Here is a 21,051-nt window from a genome sequence, read left to right as displayed (position 1 = left end):
TTGAAAGGCATTTATGAAGTTGTTACAGCTGTACTTTTCATAATGGCTGATGGTAGAACAAGGAACAGCAACAAGTGTTGATCAGGGGTGTAGGCTGGACTTCTGGAAAAGCTTTGCTATGAACATAATGCAGCAGTGGAACAGGTTACCCAGGGTGGCTGGGGAGCTTGCTTGGGAGTTTTCCAGAACACTGCTAAACTAAACTGTGGATGAATTTGTCTAGCAGTCCTGCTCAGCATGAGAGGTTGGACAAGATGAAATCCCATCTAACATGTTTGTGACTTAATTTTTCTCTATTGAACTGAATTGCTAGAGTAAAGAAAGCAGTCTGCAACCAACTGACAAGCAGATAATTTCTCTACGTAAAAGTAGATGTTACTGTAAGCATGGATAGCAATTTGCCTCATTAATAAATAAATGGAATCTGAAGAAGGTTTTTGTGAGTTTTTTTCCTCCATGACCTGCTGTGTTATGTAAGTTATTGTCTTCCTGTTAAAAAAGATTCACAATTAAGTGAAAACATACCAGTTGATTTTAAACCTTGAATTTGTAAGTTAACTTGCTATCATTTAGTCTGATTGCTAAATCAGTTATTAATTTTAGAGTGATTTTGATATCCCTCTCAATTTGTCTTAGGCTTTTTCTTATAGTCCCCCATTAAACATTAAAAATCAGATTTGTTGTATCTAGTTAGTTTTCTTTCATGTAAGTGTTACACACTGCTGTTGAGTTTTTCTCAAAGCTATTTTTGATAAGGGGCTTAGTGTGTTCAATTAAAGTCATCCTTTATCAGGTATTACAGTTAAACAAATATGAGATCTTTCTGGGTAGGGGCACAGAGTGTGAAAAAGAATTTGTGATAAGACTTTCACAAAGGAGGGACCAGTTCACTGAGCTGCTAGTTCTATGAAGAGAATTTTCTGTTAGAGAGATACAGTAATCCAACAGAGGTATGGGTTAAGTAGAGTGCTACTTATCAAATGTAGGTTACTGACAGAATACAATTTAAATATAATTTTTAAAATCTCTTTAAAATATTTTTATAAATACTTACTGTCCCTGTTTCAGCCTTGGTTTCTGTAATGCTTCTATTATTTCAAAGAAATCCTTTTTTAAGTCCTGGCATATGTGTATGTTCGTGAACCCTTCCAAAGCAGAGAGAAAGGATTAGCATAACTTGCTGAAAATGTGACACTGCCCTCGCCACCACACGCAGCAGAATAGATGAACTAGAGAAACAAAATGTTATTCCTTTGCTCATGTAATTTGCTCATAGTATTGTGAGATTGCAGCACAATTTCACGAGGGACTTGTGTTCTGTCTTACTTCTCTCAGCAATAAAACTCATCAGATTATGAATTCTCATCAATATTACCACAATGCAGTCAGCTGAAATGGACATTTAGAAGAGCTTGTAATTTTTTTCCTCTTGCACAGCTTTAAAGCTTCATGGCCTTTTATTTCACTTTTGGTTAACTTTACCTTGAGTGCTTAATAGCACCTCAAGTGCTTAAACCACAGTAGTGGTTTAGATCTCTTCAAAATGACTGTGCTTCCAGTAACACTGTCTCTTAGTTCTGTTATTGGTGCCCATGCTCATACTAGAAATATTGTTGTAAATGGTGGAGTCAGAAATGCAGTTTTCTGTAGCCTGAATTTCCTTATTTCACAAATGAAGATGGATTTACACTGAAAAGAAACTGGTGTTTCTTTTTTTCTGAAAACATGGCACGTGGCCAAATGAGCTACTTAACACTAAAATGAGAGTTTGCTCATTTGTTTGTAGGGATTATCCGGGATGTGTAAAGCATTGCACTAAGTTACAGAAACATGGTCAATGTAAAGGGGGAGGGAAGAATATCTTTAAATCCTATTTGAATTTTGCAGAAGGACATTACATGCCAGACTTCAAACTGGGCCTGGAAATGGAAGTGAGCAATCTGAGTTACCCCTGACAAATTTCTGCTTGTTAGTGGATTTTTTGTTGGATATAGTTTCTTTGGTAAGAATTGCTTTATTTGTTGCTAATAATGGGATTCTGTACACTTATAGTCTACAGAAGTAATGCATCAGCTTTATTAATTGTTCTCCCAACAAATACATTGCCATAAATGGTGGACACTTTTAGAAGTAGTTTTGGTTTCATTCTGTGATTCTTGATGTACTGGTTGGATATAACCAAAGGGGTTTTATGATGCTTGATTTCTGTCCTTGATTTCTTTTTTTTGTCTGTCCTTGATTTCTTTTCTCTGAAACTACACCATATTCATGACAAGTATATTATTTTGTAGTTTGATATGCTAGTTTAGATCTGCAGCTTTCTTTTAAAAGGCTTTCTCAAGTGTCACAATAAGAAGTATCTTCTTTTTCTGTTGGTATTGCTTAACATAGCAAAGACTGTTGGAACTGTTTTTTCTGTACCTGTCTTTCCTCAATTCTTTGCTTTCTCATTTCAAAGCCTACTAGAAGTATGAGAGTGCTGTGTCAGGTATGGCAATCAGCCTGTTTTCCCTTTAGTTCTTACCTTGTTTGTCTTTTGTTTTTAACCTTTTATATTAAGGGTATTAAAATAATAGTAGTAGCATTTTTAGCTTCATTGTTATGTTTCGTGATGTGTTTGTTGTGTAATGAGCAAGATGTAAAATTCTGAAAAAGAGCTAAATATTTCTCTTATTTCTTGGTTAATCTGCTGTATTTCATTTTTTTTTTTAAGTAAAGCATGTGTTTCTTATTACTGGGTATTAAGTTATTAATTTTCCTTTTTCCATGTTTCATATGTTTAGATCACAGTCTAGCAAATGATGGGTACCTCTGTTGTAGAAGATAGCTTTCAGGTGGAATTTGGAGTTATAGCTAATGAGTCCTCTTATTACTTTGTTAGGAGACTTACATTGAAATACAGACAGAACACTTGCCTCAGCTGCTGCTCAGGATGATTTCTGCATTGACAAGCCATCTTCAGACTTTACACTTGTCTGAGCTTACTGATTCTCTCAGACTCTGCTCAAAGATCCTTAGTAAAGTTCAACCTCCATTGCTATCTGCTGGAACAGATGGTATCCTGCAGCTTCCTAGTGGACACAACAGCTCAATCAAAGAATGGGAAAATAAAAAGGTAACTGATTATGTTTTGCGGTATCTTGGAAAAATACTTTTTTGTGTGGGAAGGAACAGTGGGCTTTCTAACTCTGTGCTGAACCACCTATAAGTCTGTGATTAGACTTAATTTAATATACAAAAATACAGGTGAAACTTGGATCATCAAAAGAAGTTAGAGTTGTGCAATTCATTGTGGTAAAACATTTTGGTTATTAAGAGTTTTTAATCTAGATTTAATACTAGAGATGTATAAATCACTTCAGAATCAGAGCCTAAGAATGAACTAATCCACTAGGGTTTGACGTTGTAAAACATTTCAACAGACTGATCATGTAGAATAACTGGACTCAAAAGAATTCTCTGTTTTGGTTACGTATCAGTCATGTAAATTCTCTCACCCAATATATGTGCATCAATTTAATACCCATCAATTATTTTACTGTCACTGTTCAGTTCTTAGAATAATTTTATAAAGAAATAGGAGAAACAAACCAGCCAGCAGCTCTTTCTCTTTTAACCTTGTTTAGTTTGGTCTATGCAACCATGGCTCTTTAAGGTGTGTTAAGTGACATCCCTCAAAATCCTGGCTCTCCGGCTGAAGGAACTAGAGGAATACATACAGTAATTTAGACTGGAAGTGACAGAACAGTTGCAGGTCACTGCTCAAAGCCAGACTGATTTTGAAGTTAGATTTTACTTTAAAGCTATGTCAGGTCACTCAGAATCATATCCATCTTAGTTTTGTACAATCTCCACGAATGAAGTTTCCACAACTTCTTTTTACGACTTTTTTTCTTTGCACTGTGTTATTTAATCAGAATTTCAAGTGTTGCAGCTTATGCTTGTTTCCTCTTGTTTTTTCACTGTGGATTTCTGAGCCTGCCTCCATCTTTCAGCTACCTAATGGAAGTCACAGCAACAAAGATGCTGCCTTCTCCTCTATGACTCTTAGCATTCTTTTTCTTAAGACTGAGCAAATCCAACTCTCTGAGCATTCCTTCTATGTCAGGTGTTCCCGTGGTGACCCTCCACTGAACTTACTCAGTATATCAATGTTTGTTTTGTACTAATGGGTGCAAACTGGGACATACTATGCCAGATGTGATCTTAAAACTGGGGAGCAGAAGGGACTAATCGCTTCCCTTGGCTTGCTGACTGTACTTCTGCTGATGCAGTGCTCTGTGTGGCTGGCTGCACTACAAGGATCCACTGCTGGCTGATGTTCACTTAGTCCTTTAGGACTCCAACATCCTTTATGTAGGATTATATCCTCATTTATTCTAGCCAGCTGATACCTGTCTGGTTTTGTTCTTTTGCCTTTTTTTTTTTTTTTTAATCCCATTTTGATCAAATTATACTGCCCTTTGTACCTTCAACAGCCTTTTTCTTTCAATTACAACTGACTCCTGTGCCCACCATGTTTCTGATCTCTTTTACGTTGTATTTTATGAGAGAGGGTCAGGTTTTGTCTTTTTAGGCTTTTCAGAACTGATTAACAGAAGACAGTAAAAGCTATCTCAAAAACATTTTCATTTTCATTCTTACTCCATCTTTGGTAAAGCAAGATGTAGTTCATCATATATAATGGTATCTTTGTTTTTATTTGTTAATTGAAAAGTTATTCAGATTTTCAGATTCAGCTCATGTTCTGTATTTAAGACAGCTAGTGATTAGGATGTCAGACAGCAAGGCAACTTCTGGGCCTATTAGATCTCAGGCAACATCTGCCATTGCTGGTAAGATAGCTAGATGAGAAGTATGTGGGCAGGTTCTGTAGTTGTATTTACTCCCACTGATCCATGCACTTCTGTTTAAGTTGTTTCCCTGTTCATCTCGCATTCGTACCAGAAAGCAGAGACTGTGCTACCAGATACCAAGAAGACTATAGGGGTTGAGAACAGCCCAGAAAGCTACAGTTGGTTCTTTTGGAGTAGAAATTATTCATCAGATTTGTGCATATTCTGAAGTGATTAGGAATTGAAGTGCAAAACGAGTAATGAATTTTTAAATTAAAGTTTATTTCTTATTTTATAAGTATAACTTTTTAATCAAAAGGAATCTCCAACTTCCAGATCTTGGGATTGGTACATAAAAAGAAAGATGCTCGCTAATTGAAGTTGTACCATATATATATACCTATGAATTAAGATTAAATCCACATTTAGTAGGCAATTTCTTAAGTCAAAGAGCATAATTTTTATTGAGAAATTGAGCTATCATTGTTAGTATAAATATTTGTGGTTCTTCTGTCAGTAGTGTATCTAGACAGTTATTAGATCAAAAGATTTTAGTATCAAATGTGATTATTTACTTGTACTGTGGGAACTTCAAAAGTGTGACCAGAGGAGTGTATCTGCTTTTCTACTCTCTCAAGTCTTCTCATTCTTCTCGGCTGACATATTTTTGTCTCCTTTGCCTGCAGGCATTTTTTTTTTTTCTCCTTTATGACTACAGAAGTTTTTGATTAACAGATAAATATATTGTCCTTTTGTAAACAGGCTAAAATCTAAAGTATTAAAATAATCTTGATAGCTAAAGTGACTATAAGCAATGTAGTTCAATGTCCTCTTCCTCCTAGAAATCAAGGGTTTTCTTTAATGGATGAATATTTCAGTTTATGATGCTGTATAAATTAATAATACCTATGCCTGTGCATTTCAGCTTTCTTTCATTAAAAATAGGCATTATTATGATATGAATAAAATGTTAACAGCACTAGTATTTGAAGTATTTTACTTGATAAATCATGTTTTTTTATAGTTATCTTGGTCTGGCAAGCTTACTGAAACACCAAACATTTTGCATAAAATATATGAAGAGATTGAAAACTGCAATAAAATTGATACTTTCAAATGGAGAAGTAAATAAATATTTTCTCACTGGGACCTAAATAATCCATTCTGAACAATCATTAAACTTTTATCTCACTCAGGTACCATCAGTTTCACTTGAAAATCCAAATGATGTGTTTGAAGATGGTGAAAATCCTCCAAGCAGCCGATCATCAGAAAGCGGATTCACCGAGTTTGTACAATACCAGGCAGATACCACTGAGGACATTGATAGAGCACTGAATGAAGGTCACAGCACACCTGGCATTCCTATTATTGGCAGCACATCCTCAGAGACTGAGACAGCATCAACTGTGGGATCCGAGGAAACCATTGTACAGCCTCCTTCCATAATGACACAGGGGACGGCAGCTCGAAGTGGGAAAACGATCCAAAAGACTGCAATGCAGTGCTGTTTGGAGTATGTCCAACAGTTTTTAACCAGATTTATCAACCTGTATATCATTCAGACTAATTCCTTGTCTCAGCCCTTAGGGGCAGAGCTTCCAGTAGACTCCGCTAGGGAGCAAGGACAGACCACAAAATGGGACAGAGAATCACAAGCTGATACTAAGGTGAAGAAAACAAACAAGAAGAAAACACCGAAAGAATACCTACCTGCCTTTATTGCTGCTTGTCAGCTTTATCTTGAATGTTCAAGCTTTCCTGTTTACATTGCTGAAGGGAACTGTACTTCGGAATTGCATCCTGGGAAGCCTGAAGTTGGTAAGCTGCTCTCCTCATTTTTCTCTGCTTTAAAAATATTGATTGATCTATCTATATTAAAAAAGTAATAGTACGTGTGCTTTGTATGTGTTGCTGTTTGCTGTTCCTTCCAGAAATGTGTTTCCTTCTGTATCAGTTTGTTTCGTTTTTGGAAACTAAACTCCTTTTCAGTAGATTTAATAATTTTGCAGGTGAGGGATTTGACACTAATTAATATTGGGGTGACAAATACAAATTATTAAAAATGAAACCTGAGAGTAGATTTTCAGAGGTCTAGATATTCAAAGATGCTTTTTCTACTGTATGTGTCCACAGTGTGTTCTCTGTCGTACTTTGTAATAGCCACAACTGACATAAAGTATGTTTTTAGCTTCATTTTAACAATTTGACAATGCTTACTATGCATATGGATCACTTTGTGCAACACATAGAAACTGTAAGCATCTCTCCAATAAAAATCATACCAGATTAATTTCACTTTGCTCCTGTAAAAGGAAAAGTTCTTGCAAACAATTCTAGCTACAGTTGCATTAGAAAACAAAAAAAGGGTGGGTTTTGTGAAGTGTGATACAAAGATGTGATTAAAATTTTCACAGTGCTCGGTTACTGACTAATGTGACATTTTAGATGGGCAAGCCTTTTCACAGTTTGTGAAGTCTTCAATTTACAATGTTAATTTTGTTTCTGCTTTGGGTCTGTAGCTTGGGCCTTGCTGTCTTAAATTGGTATAATGGTGAATAGGCTTGGAGCATGAAAGAAATAGTTACAATAATTTTGGCTACTGTCTCAGCTATCTTCTGTGATCTAGGGAACACCATGGTTTCAGCTTTTTGTTCTTATTCACAATTTTCAAAATCTATTAAAGGCTAAACAGTGGGCACTGCTTGGAGATGAAAGTTTTTTTGGCTTTTGGTAACAAGCATGATAATTTAACAAGACTGCTTCTTCTATTCCTGCAGTCTTTAAAATATGTGTTGTGTATCTTCATTAAATAGCCAGGAGCAGAGCATATCTCTAACTTCATGAGATCCAGACATATACTTATGTCAGCTGAAGGCAACTTGGTTATAGCTATTTATTAATTAAAGGCATCACAATGCTGAAGAGGTGCTACCTGTTGTAAAATATTTTAACACTGGGTATTTGTGTTTCTATAGCATGACCCTGAAAAATGTTATTTTTTTAATCCAAACACTAGCAACCTTCAAGTGAGTGTTGTGGCAGAAGACTAAAAATATTTTTAAAATATTTTAGAAATCAGTTGTGTGCTTATTACTTTTCTGAGGATGTCGCACTTGATTCTTGCTGCCTTGTAAACTCTAAAGCAGAAGGCCTGTAGAGCTTAGATACTATGTACCTTGAATGAAGGAATTGATTCTAGGAATCCTCTTCACTTGATTTAAAGTCTTGGATTTGTGTTCCTTGTCCATCATCTGAACCTTTCCATTTGTGATGCTGCACTTGCAGTCTATTAAACAGTGTGACTTGGAGGAATAAGCATTAATTATAGGTGGTCTTCACTACTAGGATGGTGAGGCATTGGAACAGGTTGCCCAGAGAAGCTGTGGATGCCCCATTCCTGGAAGTGTTCAAGGACAGGTTGGATGGGGCTCTGAGCAACCTGATCTAGTGAGAGGTGTCCCTGCCCATGCAGGGGGGGTGGAATTAAAGGTTCCTTTGACCCACACCGTTCTATGTTCCTATGATTCTGTCAATTTGTTTCAGATGTAAACATCTGTTGTATAGAATGGCAGGGTGAATGGCAATAGTGATGGGAATGGGCTGCAGAGCTGTCCCAGCAGTTCCTACTTTCTGTAACAGAGCATCCTGGTGAAACAAGAGAGTGGAGAATGTGAGAAGGTAGTTACCATAATTTGCACATGAGTTTTTCTTCATCTATTGGTATGTTTTTCTGCTGCAGAAGAGGCGTTTTTTATTGAAGGGTTCCTAAATTTGGAATGTGTTTTTGGTAGGTTGCATTAGTGATGTGACCCAATTGCCTTTAGTCAATAGTGAGAATCAACAGTCTCTCTATTTGAAGGAACCAAAATAATCTCATATGGATAGGACATAATTGTGTTTAAACTTTGCTGTATGATTTGTTTCTGAGATAAATGCATGGTATTTTTAGTCAAAGAAATTGAAAAGGGAACTGAGTCAAGCTCAGAATAATGTTTGTTTGTAAAATCTAGAACATTATATGGAATTGTTAGGTATACTTGGGCACCAGTTTACATTGCAAAATTAACTATTGTGGATATAAAGTAGATCTCTTAATTCTAAACCCATGCTGTATTTGTGCCTATTAAATAACACTTTTTCACATGTGTCTGATCCCAGAAGCATTTACCTGTTTTAGGAACGTGATCGATAGAGTCCTTTTGAAGTTTTAAGAAAAATTACTTTGGTACCTGTAAAATAAGAGTGCATTGCTCATTTGGAAAGTTGACTGTGAACTTCAGATAAAGACACTTGCATCATCAGGCCAGTGTGTGGTATTAAGTGAGGGCACAGTGAAATGGTGAAAACAGCTGCCTACAGTGAAAGCAGAGTATGATTTAGTAGGTTCAAATTTCTGCCAACCCAAAACATCACCTATCACAGATACTTTTACCTTTAAAGTGTTGCCAGGAATTTGTTTGCATTTTTTGTTAGTTTAAACTTAGTTTACATGTATATAAATAATAGATGTAAATAATTCTGTATTTATAATAGATGTATGACCTATAATATTGATGATATTATTAAGTATCTATAAGATACTAGAGAATTATTCCAGACTGCAAACCTCAATGTTAATACTTGATGGCTGCTCAAGAATTTCCTGAAGGAGGAAATTGGATGAATCATAGAATGGTTTGTGTTGGATTAAAGGATGTGCAAAGCTAAAAGTCCAGTATTGTCTAAAACATGAAATCTTGTGGATGTATTTCCATCAAATTTATTTTTCTCATTCTTGTTCAAACTTTCCTAATTATTTTGAGTTATTAAATGTTTGAAGTGGTACAGCATTGCATTCTTAACAAGCTCATTTTAAAGATACAGTTACATAAGTAAGTATCTTTCTCCTGCATAAATTTTCCTAAAACCATACAATGGGCAGGTTTCAATATGAAAGGTAAAGGACAATTGTGCATTGGTTATGGGATACAAGAGGAAAATTCATAATATTTAAAATTATTAAATAGATGTATCATCTGTGATTTTTATTTCAGACTGTGAACAAGTACAGCCTCCACTGTGGCTACAGACTTTAATGAATGCTTGCAAGCAAGCGAGTGATTTTAGTGTACAGGGTGTTACTATTTCCCTTGTGATGGACTTGGTTGGATTGACTCAGTCTGTTGCTCTCGTCACTGGAGAAAATCTGAACAGTGTGGAAACTGCTCAGCCTCTTAGCCCTAACCAGGGAAGAGTAGCTGTGGTCATCAGACCTCCTCTTACTCAAGGCAATCTGAGATATATGGCTGAAAAGACAGATTTCTTCAAGGTACAATGCAATATCTCATTGTTTTCTTTAGACTTCTTTTCCTGGCTGGTGAAGACTAGCAGTCTTGGCCAGTTTACCATCCTTGGTGTGGTAAACCAAATTTTCTTGCTGAGTATTTTGATAACAGTTGTAACCTGTGTTAGACTCGAAATGAAAATACATAGTAAGTTTTTTCACTGTGATTGTCTTACTGACTGCCTGGTTGAAAATCATTGTTTGAATAAGGATTTTTTAAATTTTAATAAACGGCGATTGAATAGCATAAATAGTTAATAAAGGTATGAAACTGAGATATGCTTAATGTAGAATCACAGTCTCTGCATTTGTGTAATTTACTGAAGAAATAACTTTTGAAAGATGATAATCAGCAGTGGATATGTGGTAGTGAATTATATTTAATTGAAAATTTATTTCTGTAAATGCCTGTGAGTTCTGACTCCTAACAGGAATTATTTATGTTGTAGGTTATTACAGTGTTTCAGACAGTTCCTTATGTTCAAATAAACAAAAAAGACCAGTTTGATAAATTACCTGTTGGTAATATGGTGTCATCAGATATGATGTTTCTCATCATTGCATATTGGTCAGAGCAAAACAAGGCCATGATACTCATTCACTTGTCTCTTGCAACTTTTTTTTTCGTGTATAAAGCATATAGCTTTAACTCTTTGGGACCAGTTGGGTGATGGAACTCCTCAGCATCATCAGAAGAGTGTGGAGCTCTTCTACCAGCTGCACAACCTTGTTCCGTCTTCTAGCATTTGTGAAGATGTTATTAGTCAGCAGCTGACTCACAGAGACAAGGCGAGTTGTTTATGTATTTACTAGAAGATGACTTTAAGTATATAACTGTAGAAATTCATTTATGAAAAGGACTTATGCCTCAAAGGAGGGCATAAATAACTTCAATATTGAAAACGTTGCCTTTTGTTGATAATTTTAAACATTAACGATACTCTTAATATTTTACTTGCATGCAGAATGTCAGATTTGCCCACTCTCATACTGCCACCCTCTTTCCTATATTTCCACTCATAAGAAACCTTGCCTGTAGTAGTTGAGCCTTGCTTTCATGACATTTTGGTGTTTCACAGACCTGTGAAAAATGTCTGTAATAGGTAGTAATTGAACACAGATTTTCTAGATTCTATTCCACTTGTCCATGTACACATCCATCAAATGGAAGCATGCTTTCTTTTGCTATGTCCTAAGCAACTGTAGTTCAGTCCTCTTGTGTGTTCCCTCCTATTTCATCTGATTATTGCATCTTGTCAAGTAATTTGTCCTGATACAGCATACTTCCTGCTTCCTTTCCTCCACAGAACTTGCAGAAGGAATGACAGGCAGGTTATCACTGCCAGGTCTCTGTTGCTTTTCTTGGCAGTGGGATTGGATTATTTCTTTCTTAAGACAGTTATGTGTGGCCCCCTTTATCTTTCTATCCTTTTGCTTTCTCTTTTCTTGCTCCCTCTCAGCTGAGGTGTCCTTTACTACCTTTCTCTTTTTGTCGCCACCTTCTTGTTATGGTTAGGGATCTGTTTCAATACCTTTCCCTTTCTATGAGACACAGAAATGCAGTCTGCTGCCTTTGGTATTACAAATTATCTTCTTCAGCCTTAATTCCCTTTCTTTTTTAAGCAGCAGTGAATTAGTTTGAGGGGTTTTTTTGTCTTTCTGATCATTTTCATATACTATCTGATTCTGCCTTTTTTTTGTTTGTTTGTTTTTAAGAGTTAATGCAAGTATAAGACAAATGATCAGCTTATAATTAATAAGATTTGCTTTTATTTGCCCATCCCAAGAGCTGTTCTGTATATTTCTGAATGTGAGCCAGTCTGTCGACAAATCACTGCAGTTCACAGCTTGGCATGTTGATAAAACTGCCCATGATCTATATTTTCACTTATTAGGCTGTCTGTGAACTGCTGTGACTATGGATGTGTCATTTGCTCATCTCTGCCAACCTTAACTGGGAAAACAGTAATTTCTTACATCTTCCCAGAGGTTTACATGCAGTAATCTTTATGTGCTTGAGAACTGGTATTTTTGCTCTTTATTCAGCAGATACTAGGGAGTTGTTTTGTGGAACTGTATATATTTTGCAGCAGTATTGTGGAGTTTTTCCAATGAGAAGCATATATTTTTTTCTAAGCACCTGTGATGCTTGCTTTACTTTCCAGAATGTTGCTGTTTATCTTGTTTGTTTGTTTACTAATTTTAAGTCTGATGTGATCTGCCTTGTGTCCTTTCTGCAATTTTCAGGTTTTATAGGTTTTACTTAAAATGTTCATGATTGTGGCAGATAGTGGTTGTATTAGCTGTTGCAAAGCTGCTTAAGCTGTGTGTTGTAAATTAAGCCTGGAAGTATGCCACAGTGGTATTAACAGATTTTAGATTGGTCTCATTTTTATTAGAGATAAATATTCCTGCTGGTCGTTCCCTGTAAGCATGTATTTTAGGAACAAAAAAGTGAAAATATTTGTCTTCTTGTCTCTGCTTTTCATCTAGTAATTTAGTTTAAGCTCTGATTGTATTTGAAAGTAATTTTGATGTTTTATTCTCTGTAACCTTCCTGCTCACTCTTCCTGGTCTCTTCAGTGCCTTAATACACATAGATAAACTCACTGCAAACAGAGCTGTGCAACTTGTGAGAGTAAAATAAGTATTATTCAAGCTATCGCATTAAGTATTTGGAATATTTTCAGGCTAGACTTTGAAACTAGGGTATCCAAGATCAAGATGGGAGAGAATGCTTTCATGCTACTCAATTGTTTACAGACACCTGTTGTTGCCTGTTACTCTTTTTAACATTAGCAAACAGGATTTGAATGCATAGTCAAAAAGTTAATTTAAATTTAATTATAGCTTTAAAGGTACTCTATACCGCTTTTTTTCCTAGTTGTTATCAGAAGCTCTTGTGTTCTGATAGATCTAACTTATTACTTGGTCCACAGAAAGTAAGAATGGAAGCTCATGCAAAGTTTGCGGTGCTATGGCATCTCACCCGTGACCTTCATATTAACAAGTCTTCTTCCTTTGGCCGTACCTTTGACAGGTTGGTGGCTGTGAGCATGGCTCAGCTGAGATAATTTTACTTCAAAAAATTTAAATTGTATGATACTGGCAGTGTAGAGTGTTCAGTAACTGGGGAACTACATTTGTAGTCGTGAGGGCAAGGAAGGAGGACAAGAGTTAATTCACGTTAGACAAACTTGTTTTCACAATGATGATTATGTAAGCTATACATTTTTCTGCTATCTGTAAAGAGTAGGACAGGAGAGATCACATGATTCACTGACGATCACTGGTTAAAATATTTGTGTATATTGAACATAGTATCTGAGTTCTTACTGTGATCTGGTAAAAACAGAAGTAGGAGAGTGAAGTCAACCCAGAATTCAATTATATGAAAGTGGAAAGTAACAGCAAAGCTAAGAAAAACTAAGGACAAAATTGGAAGTAAGCACTGAGATATGAAAGTTCTTGTGTTTGATTTGTGTGTTTTGTGTAAGATGTCATTTATAGCAAGCAGCAGAGGATTTCTGTTTTGCGTTCTTGTATCAGTCTACCTTCTTAAAAGACACTGAATGATCAAGACACTGAAGTACTCTTGTCTTCCTCAGCTAGCACAAATGTGGGAAGGTGCTTGTATCAATCTTTTAATGTATACTTAGCTGTAGGAAGTGGAATAAAAGGTTTCTTATTTCTGTTATGACTAACAATATAATGTAAATTCTGTACATACAATTAAGATATGTACTACTGGAGGACCTAAAACAGTTGGTAAAATTCAGAATCCAGTACCTATATTGTTTTTCACCAAGTTTGGAAAGGGTTCTAAAGGCTAAAACTATTGAAAGAGGAAAATAGTGACCGTAGGAAGTGCTGAATTGTCAAATATATTTCTCCTCTCACTTCTTGAAGAAAAAATATTTTAATAAGTTATCTTCTCTTTTCCATGCATCTGTGTGAATTGACTTTTTAAAGTTTTGTCTTTTTGTACTGCAATAACACTTAGTAGGCAACCAAAGCTTGTTATGCTACTAGCCGTGCAAATACTTGAACTGACTATACAACTGCTACTGTTAGGTAAACTATTCTAACTGACTCTATTAGTAGCTCCTCCTGGCCATTTCTTCATTAGGCTAGACTAAAATATAAAACTTCAGGTTGTGAAGTTTGAACTCCAAGGAAAATAGTTTTATATGGAGAAGAGACAGTGAAGGCACTGACACAAATTAAAATGATCTACTACTGCAAGTAGTGTAGAGTATGTGCTAGGTTAATCCTTCTTTCTGTTCTAGATCTTTGTTTATTATGCTGGACAGTCTTAATAGCTTGGATGGTTCTACATGGTCAGTGGGACAAGCCTGGTTAAATCAAGTGCTGCAAAGACATGATATTGCACGGGTTCTTGAACCTTTGCTCCTGCTGCTTCTCCATCCAAAAACTCAGCGAGTTTCTGTTCAGCGAGTACAGGCTGAATGTTACTGGACTAAATCTCCCTGTCACCCTGAAGAAGAGAGTGAAAAGCACTTTATGCAGAAGTTTAGCTGTGCTGATGGTATGTACACAGGATGACTGTGGAAGTTCCTTATTTGATTTTTTTAATTGGTTATTTGCATGCAAATAAGAAATGTAGTAGAAATTTTTGAGGGTAACGTACAAAACAACATGCTGGAGTAGCTGCTGCTTATATGTACATTTGTGCATGGTTTCTAATTCAATTTTGGGTGTTCCAAGTATTGTTTAAGTTTTATTGTTCTAAAATTAAGATGATATGCAAATATTTTAATACAGAGCACTTTCTTATGTATTACTGAATCTACAGTAGAACTTAAGAATAAGTCTTGAACCTTAACCAAGAAATTAAATGCTTTTATAAATTAGGACCACTTATGTGAGGCTGGCTGAAATCATACTGATAATGTTTTGAAGGTGTTTGCATGTGATGTATAATTTAGTAGCATACCAGTCGTTTTTATGAAAACAAGCAGATAGGACTGTGTAAGGTTTCATGGGAAAATTATGTTGTTTTGCTAAGATCTGCTGCTAAAGTAGTCTTGCTTTGGTTATATGAATATCTGTTGTTTACATATTAACTTTTTTTTTTCTGCTGTGAAGGCAAGATACTATTTACCGTGCTTCTATGATTTGAAGTCTCAATAATAGTTTCAATTCAAAATTTTGATTGTCAATTATTATTCTGAAGAAAAAAATACCATGTGCATAATTTTTTTGGTGTGTTTTTCTTTAAGCATTTTGCCATGTGCCAGTAAGCCAAGGACAACTTATTATACCTAAAGAAAGCAATGAAAAACAACTTACTATGGATGAAATTGAGAACTTTAGCCTGACTGTCAACCCTCTGAGTGACAGGCTTTCCTTGTTAAGTACCAGCAGTGAGACGATACCCATGGTCATGTCTGACTTTGACCTTCCTGACCATCAAGTTGAAATACTGCAGAGTTCTGACTCTGGCTGTTCTCAGTCATCTACTGGAGACAACATCAGTTATGAAGTGGAAACAGAAATCCTGAGTGCTCAAGATAGCTCTCAGACTCTAAGAGAAGACTCACCTGATGAAATTGTGCAACAAGTGGTTACAGATCTTATATGCAAAGTTGTAAGTGGCCTTGGAGAAGAGCCTGAACCAGTTAAACATAGTCTGCACTCTGAGGATAATTCCTGTAAATTCAGTTCTTTGGATAACTCTGTAGAGGTGACAAAAATTGAAGATCAAAATATTCAGAGTAGCCAGAGTAGTTTGCTTAGTAACGACAGCTCCCAGTTGCTGTCAGCCTCCACTGAGGCTGGACTTGAGAGCTTAAGAGATGAAATTTCAAGAAATAACTCTTCACCTTGTATTGCAGAAAGCCAGCAATCCCTCTCTGATCTCACTCTCTCCTCCACTGAATCAAAGTCCAGAAAGCGAAGCCACAGTAGTATTCAGTTCAGCTTTAAAGGGAAGATACCAGAGAAAATGTCAGAAAAAGAAACAATTGTTAAAGAGGCTGGTAAGCAACCAGGTGCAAAACCTAAGGTGAAAATAGCCAAAAAGAAAGATGAAGAGAAGAAGAAAGCACAAACAGAAAAGCTTAAACAAACAAATGTCTTCTTTAGTGATGGTCTTGATTTAGAAAACTGGTACAGTTGTGGAGAAGGAGAAATTTCAGAAATAGAAAGTGATGTGGGCTCCCCAGGAATGCGAAAATCTCCCAACTTTAATATCCATCCATTGTATCAGCATGTGCTGCTGTATCTCCAGCTGTATGACTCTTCAAGGACATTATATGCTTTTTCTGCAATTAAAGCCATTCTGAAAACAAATCCTTCAGCTTTTGTAAGTGCCATCTCTACTACCAGTGTCAACAATGCGTACACTCCTCAGCTTTCCTTGCTCCAGAATCTTCTAGCCAGGCATCGGATATCTGTTATGGGCAAGGATTTCTACAGCCACATCCCAGTTGATTCTAACCATAACTTTCGGAGCTCTATGTATATAGAAATTCTCATCTCTTTGTGTTTATACTATATGCGGAGCCACTATCCAACTCACGTTAAAGTAACCTCCCAAGACCTGATAGGAAATCGTAATATGCAAATGATGAGCATAGAAATTCTGACCCTTCTCTTTGCTGAGTTGGCAAAAGTGATAGAAAGCTCTGCAAAGGGCTTTCCTAGTTTTATTTCAGACATGTTGTCCAAGTGCAAGGTTCAGAAAGTGATCCTGCACTGTCTGCTGTCTTCTATCTTCAGTGCACAGAAATGGCACAGTGAAAAGATGGCTGGAAAAAACATAGTGGCTGTGGAAGAAGGTTTCTCTGAAGACAGCCTTATAAATTTTTCTGAAGATGAATTTGACAACGGTAGTACTCTGCAGTCACAGCTTTTGAAAGTACTGCAACAGCTGATTGTGCTGGAACACAGAGTAATGACTGTGCCTGAGGAAAATGAAACGGGCTTTGACTTTGTCATAACAGACTTGGAGCATATTGGTCCCCAGCAGCCAATGACTTCTCTTCAGTACTTACATTCCCAGCCAATAACCTGCCAAGGCATGTTTCTCTGTGCAGTGATACGAGCTTTACACCAGCACTGTGCCTGCAAAATGCATCCCCAGTGGATTGGCCTTATCACTTCTACGTTGCCTTACATGGGAAAAGTTCTTCAAAGGGTGGTTGTTTCAGTGACTCTCCAGCTCTGCAGAAACTTGGATAATTTAATTCAGCAGTATAAATATGAAACAGGATTATCTGATAATAGGTATGCACATAATCTTTTTAAGGAGATTTGATTGTGTTGAATAAGTTTACAACAAGATTAACCCATTTTAAAAAATGCAATCTCTTATTTTAGACCTCTGTGGATGGCATCAGTCACTCCCCCAGATATGGTTCTTACTTTATTAGAAGGGATCACAACAATAATTCATTACTGCCTCCTGGATCCATCTACGCAATATCATCAGGTAAACTCATCTGAGCATCCCAGAGGCTCCTATGCAGTCATACCAAAGTAAGGACTGTCATATTAGCAGATATGAAGGTCTGACTGGGAAAAATACCGAATATGTTGTCTTAGCTATAAGGATGGTTTTTGTTGATAATATACAGATCTCAAACAGAAAAACTATTTTTTATTCAATATGTTTTTAAGATAATAATAGTTTTGGTTTGGTTTTTTGGGTGGGTTTTTTTGGTGTTTTGTAACCCTGAACTAACTAACTTAGGAATTCTTTCACTTTCAGACCTGTAAAATGCCACTTTTTATTGCTTTGGTTTATGGAACTTCCCAGACTTGCTGCAATATGTCAAAACATTCTCTTTCTGTTCCGTCTGTATATTCACAATCTGCCTTTTGAGTCAAGCAGTATTTTTAGATCTGATACTCTGAGCATAGACTCTGTTAAGAATTTGGCCCAAATTCTGCAAGAATTTTTGTCCTGTTTTCTCTGCAGTCTTGTTTTAGCTTGTTTTTGATCTTATACTCCTTTGCCTTCCATTCATTGAAAAGTTACTGAAAAGTGTTTACTGTCTGTGCAAGCAAATAATTGTGCCTAGAGTATTAGTTACACTTAAAATTCTGAAATAATTGTTTTGCAAAGTTATAGGCAGGTAATACAAAATTGCTGCAGACTTGAGGCCTCACGTGTTCAGAATACATTCGGTGTGGTGCAATTGACTCAAAAATTCTAATTATATTTCATAGACTCAAAACCTGTTAATATTATGAGAACTATTGAAAAACTATTTTGGAAAAAAGTTAAGGTTGAAAGCTTATGTGTCCATTAAGTCTCAATTTACATTATTTTACTCATGCTATTTATGTAGATTTTTAATGCTCTTCCTCCTCTCTCCACTTCAAATCCACTAGCTTTTGGTTAATGTAGACCAGAAGCACTTGATTGAAGCACGCAATGGGATCCTGTCTATCTTGCATATGATCATGTCTTCTGTGACTTTGCTGTGGAGCATCCTTCACCTTGCAGATTCTTCAGAGAAAACTACTGCTGCTGCTGCATCCATTACCACTATTAATCTTGGGTCAACAAAGGTCAGAATACCAGGGATAATGTTAAGTTGTTCATTGATACATTTGTCATATTATTTCCAATTCCATTCCCTTAAATGTAAACTGAGTTTTAATATGTTTGTCCTCATCTACTCATCCACTCCACAAACAATGCTTTTATAAATGCGTATTGAATCTGCTTTGAAATTTGAATATATCAGTTCAAGATAAGTGTCTCACCTCTTTGCTCTCTACAAAGAAAATTAAGTCCATCCTGAAAAAAAATAAGCCACCCTTTTATGCCTCAAAAGATATAAAATATTTTAAGAAAGGAGAACCCTCCTCTTACAACATCATGTACTCAGACACTTCTGAACTAGTTCCTTTATTCGTTCAATTGCCATAGAGTGATGTCACTGTACACAGGGAGATGTCACAGCAGATAGTGAGCTAGTGATAGTAAAGAAGAGAACCTGAGAAGGGGTCAAGTACAACTGTATTGAGAACACTGCCTCACCCTCTTTTGGAGGTAGTTCAAATGTCTTATACTTTGCATTATTAAATAGGAAATTATAACTTCCATTTTAAACGTTTTGAAATAAGATTTCCCCAGATAATTTGAGTACTGTCAGATGCTTTTTTGTGATTATGCTGTGTTACATCAAATTGAAGGACTGAAAAATTACTTACCTAAGACTCCATGTCTTTGCACAGATGGCATCCATGGTCGTATTTGTGCTGCCCCTACGATTTTCTACTCACTGAAAGAAAGGGAGACTGTACTTGTTGATGGCCTATAATATTATGTTGCTTCTGTGAAAAAACATTAATGTACTCTGGTTAAACATTAACTCTTCTGTATGTCCCAGCTTTATTTTTAATCTGCCCAAATCCATAGTATGCAAAAGAGCATTCAGCATGTCCTCTGTGAAAAAGTCTGGTTTCAGTTCAACTTGTTCGATGTAGTATCAGGTTACTTTACTTTTTCACCTCATTGCTTTCAGGAAGTTCTTTTGTAGCTGCCTTGGAGTTGGTGGATGTGGTTAAAAGCACAAGAAACTGTGGAACTCTACAGAAATATGTGCCTGAAGTATAAACACCTTTTTAAGCTTCAGTACAACTAGCTTGCTTTGGAAACCACGCTCCATAATCCCAATACTTTTTTTCTGTTGCACCGCTGTCTTAGTTTCTCATCCTGAGTCACTGAAGTTGTTTATCCTTACCTTTGTATGCAAAGATCAAACCTTTATTGCAGCTCATCTTTTTTTCAGGATGCTTTATGATTTTGTCAGATGAGTTTTAGTTCAGTGCCTTTCCATCAGTTGCTTCCCGCTTCATTAGCATTTGCAAATTTAACAACTGTAATTTATCTTCCCTTGTCTTAGTCAAGAACAAAATAATTTAAGAGCACCAGATGTAGAATAGATCTGATTGCATCCTTCCATATTTTATAGAAGTTAGTGGTAGTTACCATCCAAATATGGCTTTATAGCTAGCTGTTTTGAATATAGTGCTGAGGTGCTTATCTAAAGGTGTTTGTGTTGTTCTGCTTCCACATTTCAGAATTTGAGGCAGCAGATTCTTGAACTTTTGGGTCCCATCTCAATGAATCACGGCGTTCATTTCATGGCTGCTATTGCATTTGTATGGAATGAAAGGAGGCAAAATAAAAATACTTCTAGGACAAAGGTAGGTTTATACTACAGTGGTCACTTCAAATAGCGGTAATAGCTTTAAGTGATTTAGAGGCAGTAAAGAGAAAACTCAGACATTCCGGTGATAAAATACATAGTATGAAGTATGGAGAATATTTGTATGATATTTCTAATTAGCAACTGTACTGTCAGGGAGCTACCAATTTGTTTTAGAATGGGATAATCTTCCTAAATTCTTCAGGAAAATAATAAGTGATTTCAAGTGTCTAGTTAATAACTTTTCAATCCTGTGAGCCCAGCTGCCTTAATTTTGGCACAGGTATTGTTTGTGTTGATAATCTGTGGTGTGTGTTTGATTCTTTTAGGTTATTCCTACAGCAGGTGAAGAACAACTTCTCCTGGTTGAGCTAGTTCGCTCTATCAGTGTTATGAGAACAGAGACTGTTATACAGACAGTGAAAGAAGTTTTGAAGCAGCCTCCAGCCATAGCAAAGGACAAGGTAGGAAAGCTGTTGAGATGTTATGGATTTATATTTTCTTACTGAAGGTTAGAACACTGATAGCATGGATATTTCATTCGCAAAGCTGAGCAGAACAATGTGAAAATTTTCACCATATCTAATAAATGGTTGAATTCTGGGGGGGAAAGTCAGACCTCCCAAAGTCATCACCATTTACTGAACAACTCCAGAATCCTGTTTACTGCTTCTGTACAAGAGTGTGTTTTATGGGGGAT

The 21,051-nt window shown here is 36.3% G+C and overlaps 1 protein-coding gene across 7 annotated transcripts in view; it reads left to right on the top strand.

Moving 5' to 3' along the window:
• Positions 1–21,051, top strand: part of DOP1A (DOP1 leucine zipper like protein A) — a 63,212-nt gene that overhangs the window by 26,693 nt on the left and 15,468 nt on the right. For 5 of the 7 annotated variants that reach the window (XM_051613369.1, XM_051613366.1, XM_051613368.1 and 2 more), the window contains exons 12-24: positions 1,888–2,002; positions 2,459–2,488; positions 2,882–3,115; positions 6,032–6,656; positions 9,872–10,146; positions 10,798–10,950; positions 13,101–13,201; positions 14,451–14,710; positions 15,405–17,412; positions 17,506–17,617; positions 18,523–18,702; positions 20,224–20,349; positions 20,681–20,815. In XM_051613369.1, coding sequence (XP_051469329.1) covers positions 1,888–2,002; positions 2,459–2,488; positions 2,882–3,115; positions 6,032–6,656; positions 9,872–10,146; positions 10,798–10,950; positions 13,101–13,201; positions 14,451–14,710; positions 15,405–17,412; positions 17,506–17,617; positions 18,523–18,702; positions 20,224–20,349; positions 20,681–20,815 — 4,354 coding nt within the window. The remainder of the gene's footprint in view (positions 1–1,887; positions 2,003–2,458; positions 2,489–2,881; positions 3,116–6,031; positions 6,657–9,871; positions 10,147–10,797; positions 10,951–13,100; positions 13,202–14,450; positions 14,711–15,404; positions 17,413–17,505; positions 17,618–18,522; positions 18,703–20,223; positions 20,350–20,680; positions 20,816–21,051) is intronic. The other 2 variants (XM_051613370.1, XM_051613367.1) reach the window with 1 other exon arrangement.

Source organism: Apus apus, chromosome 3, assembly GCF_020740795.1.
Source record: "Apus apus isolate bApuApu2 chromosome 3, bApuApu2.pri.cur, whole genome shotgun sequence".
In the NCBI taxonomy this organism is placed as follows: Eukaryota; Metazoa; Chordata; class Aves; order Apodiformes; family Apodidae; genus Apus; species Apus apus.
The sequence above is the reverse complement of the archived record's forward strand: the minus strand, read 5'-3'. Positions and strand labels throughout refer to the sequence as shown.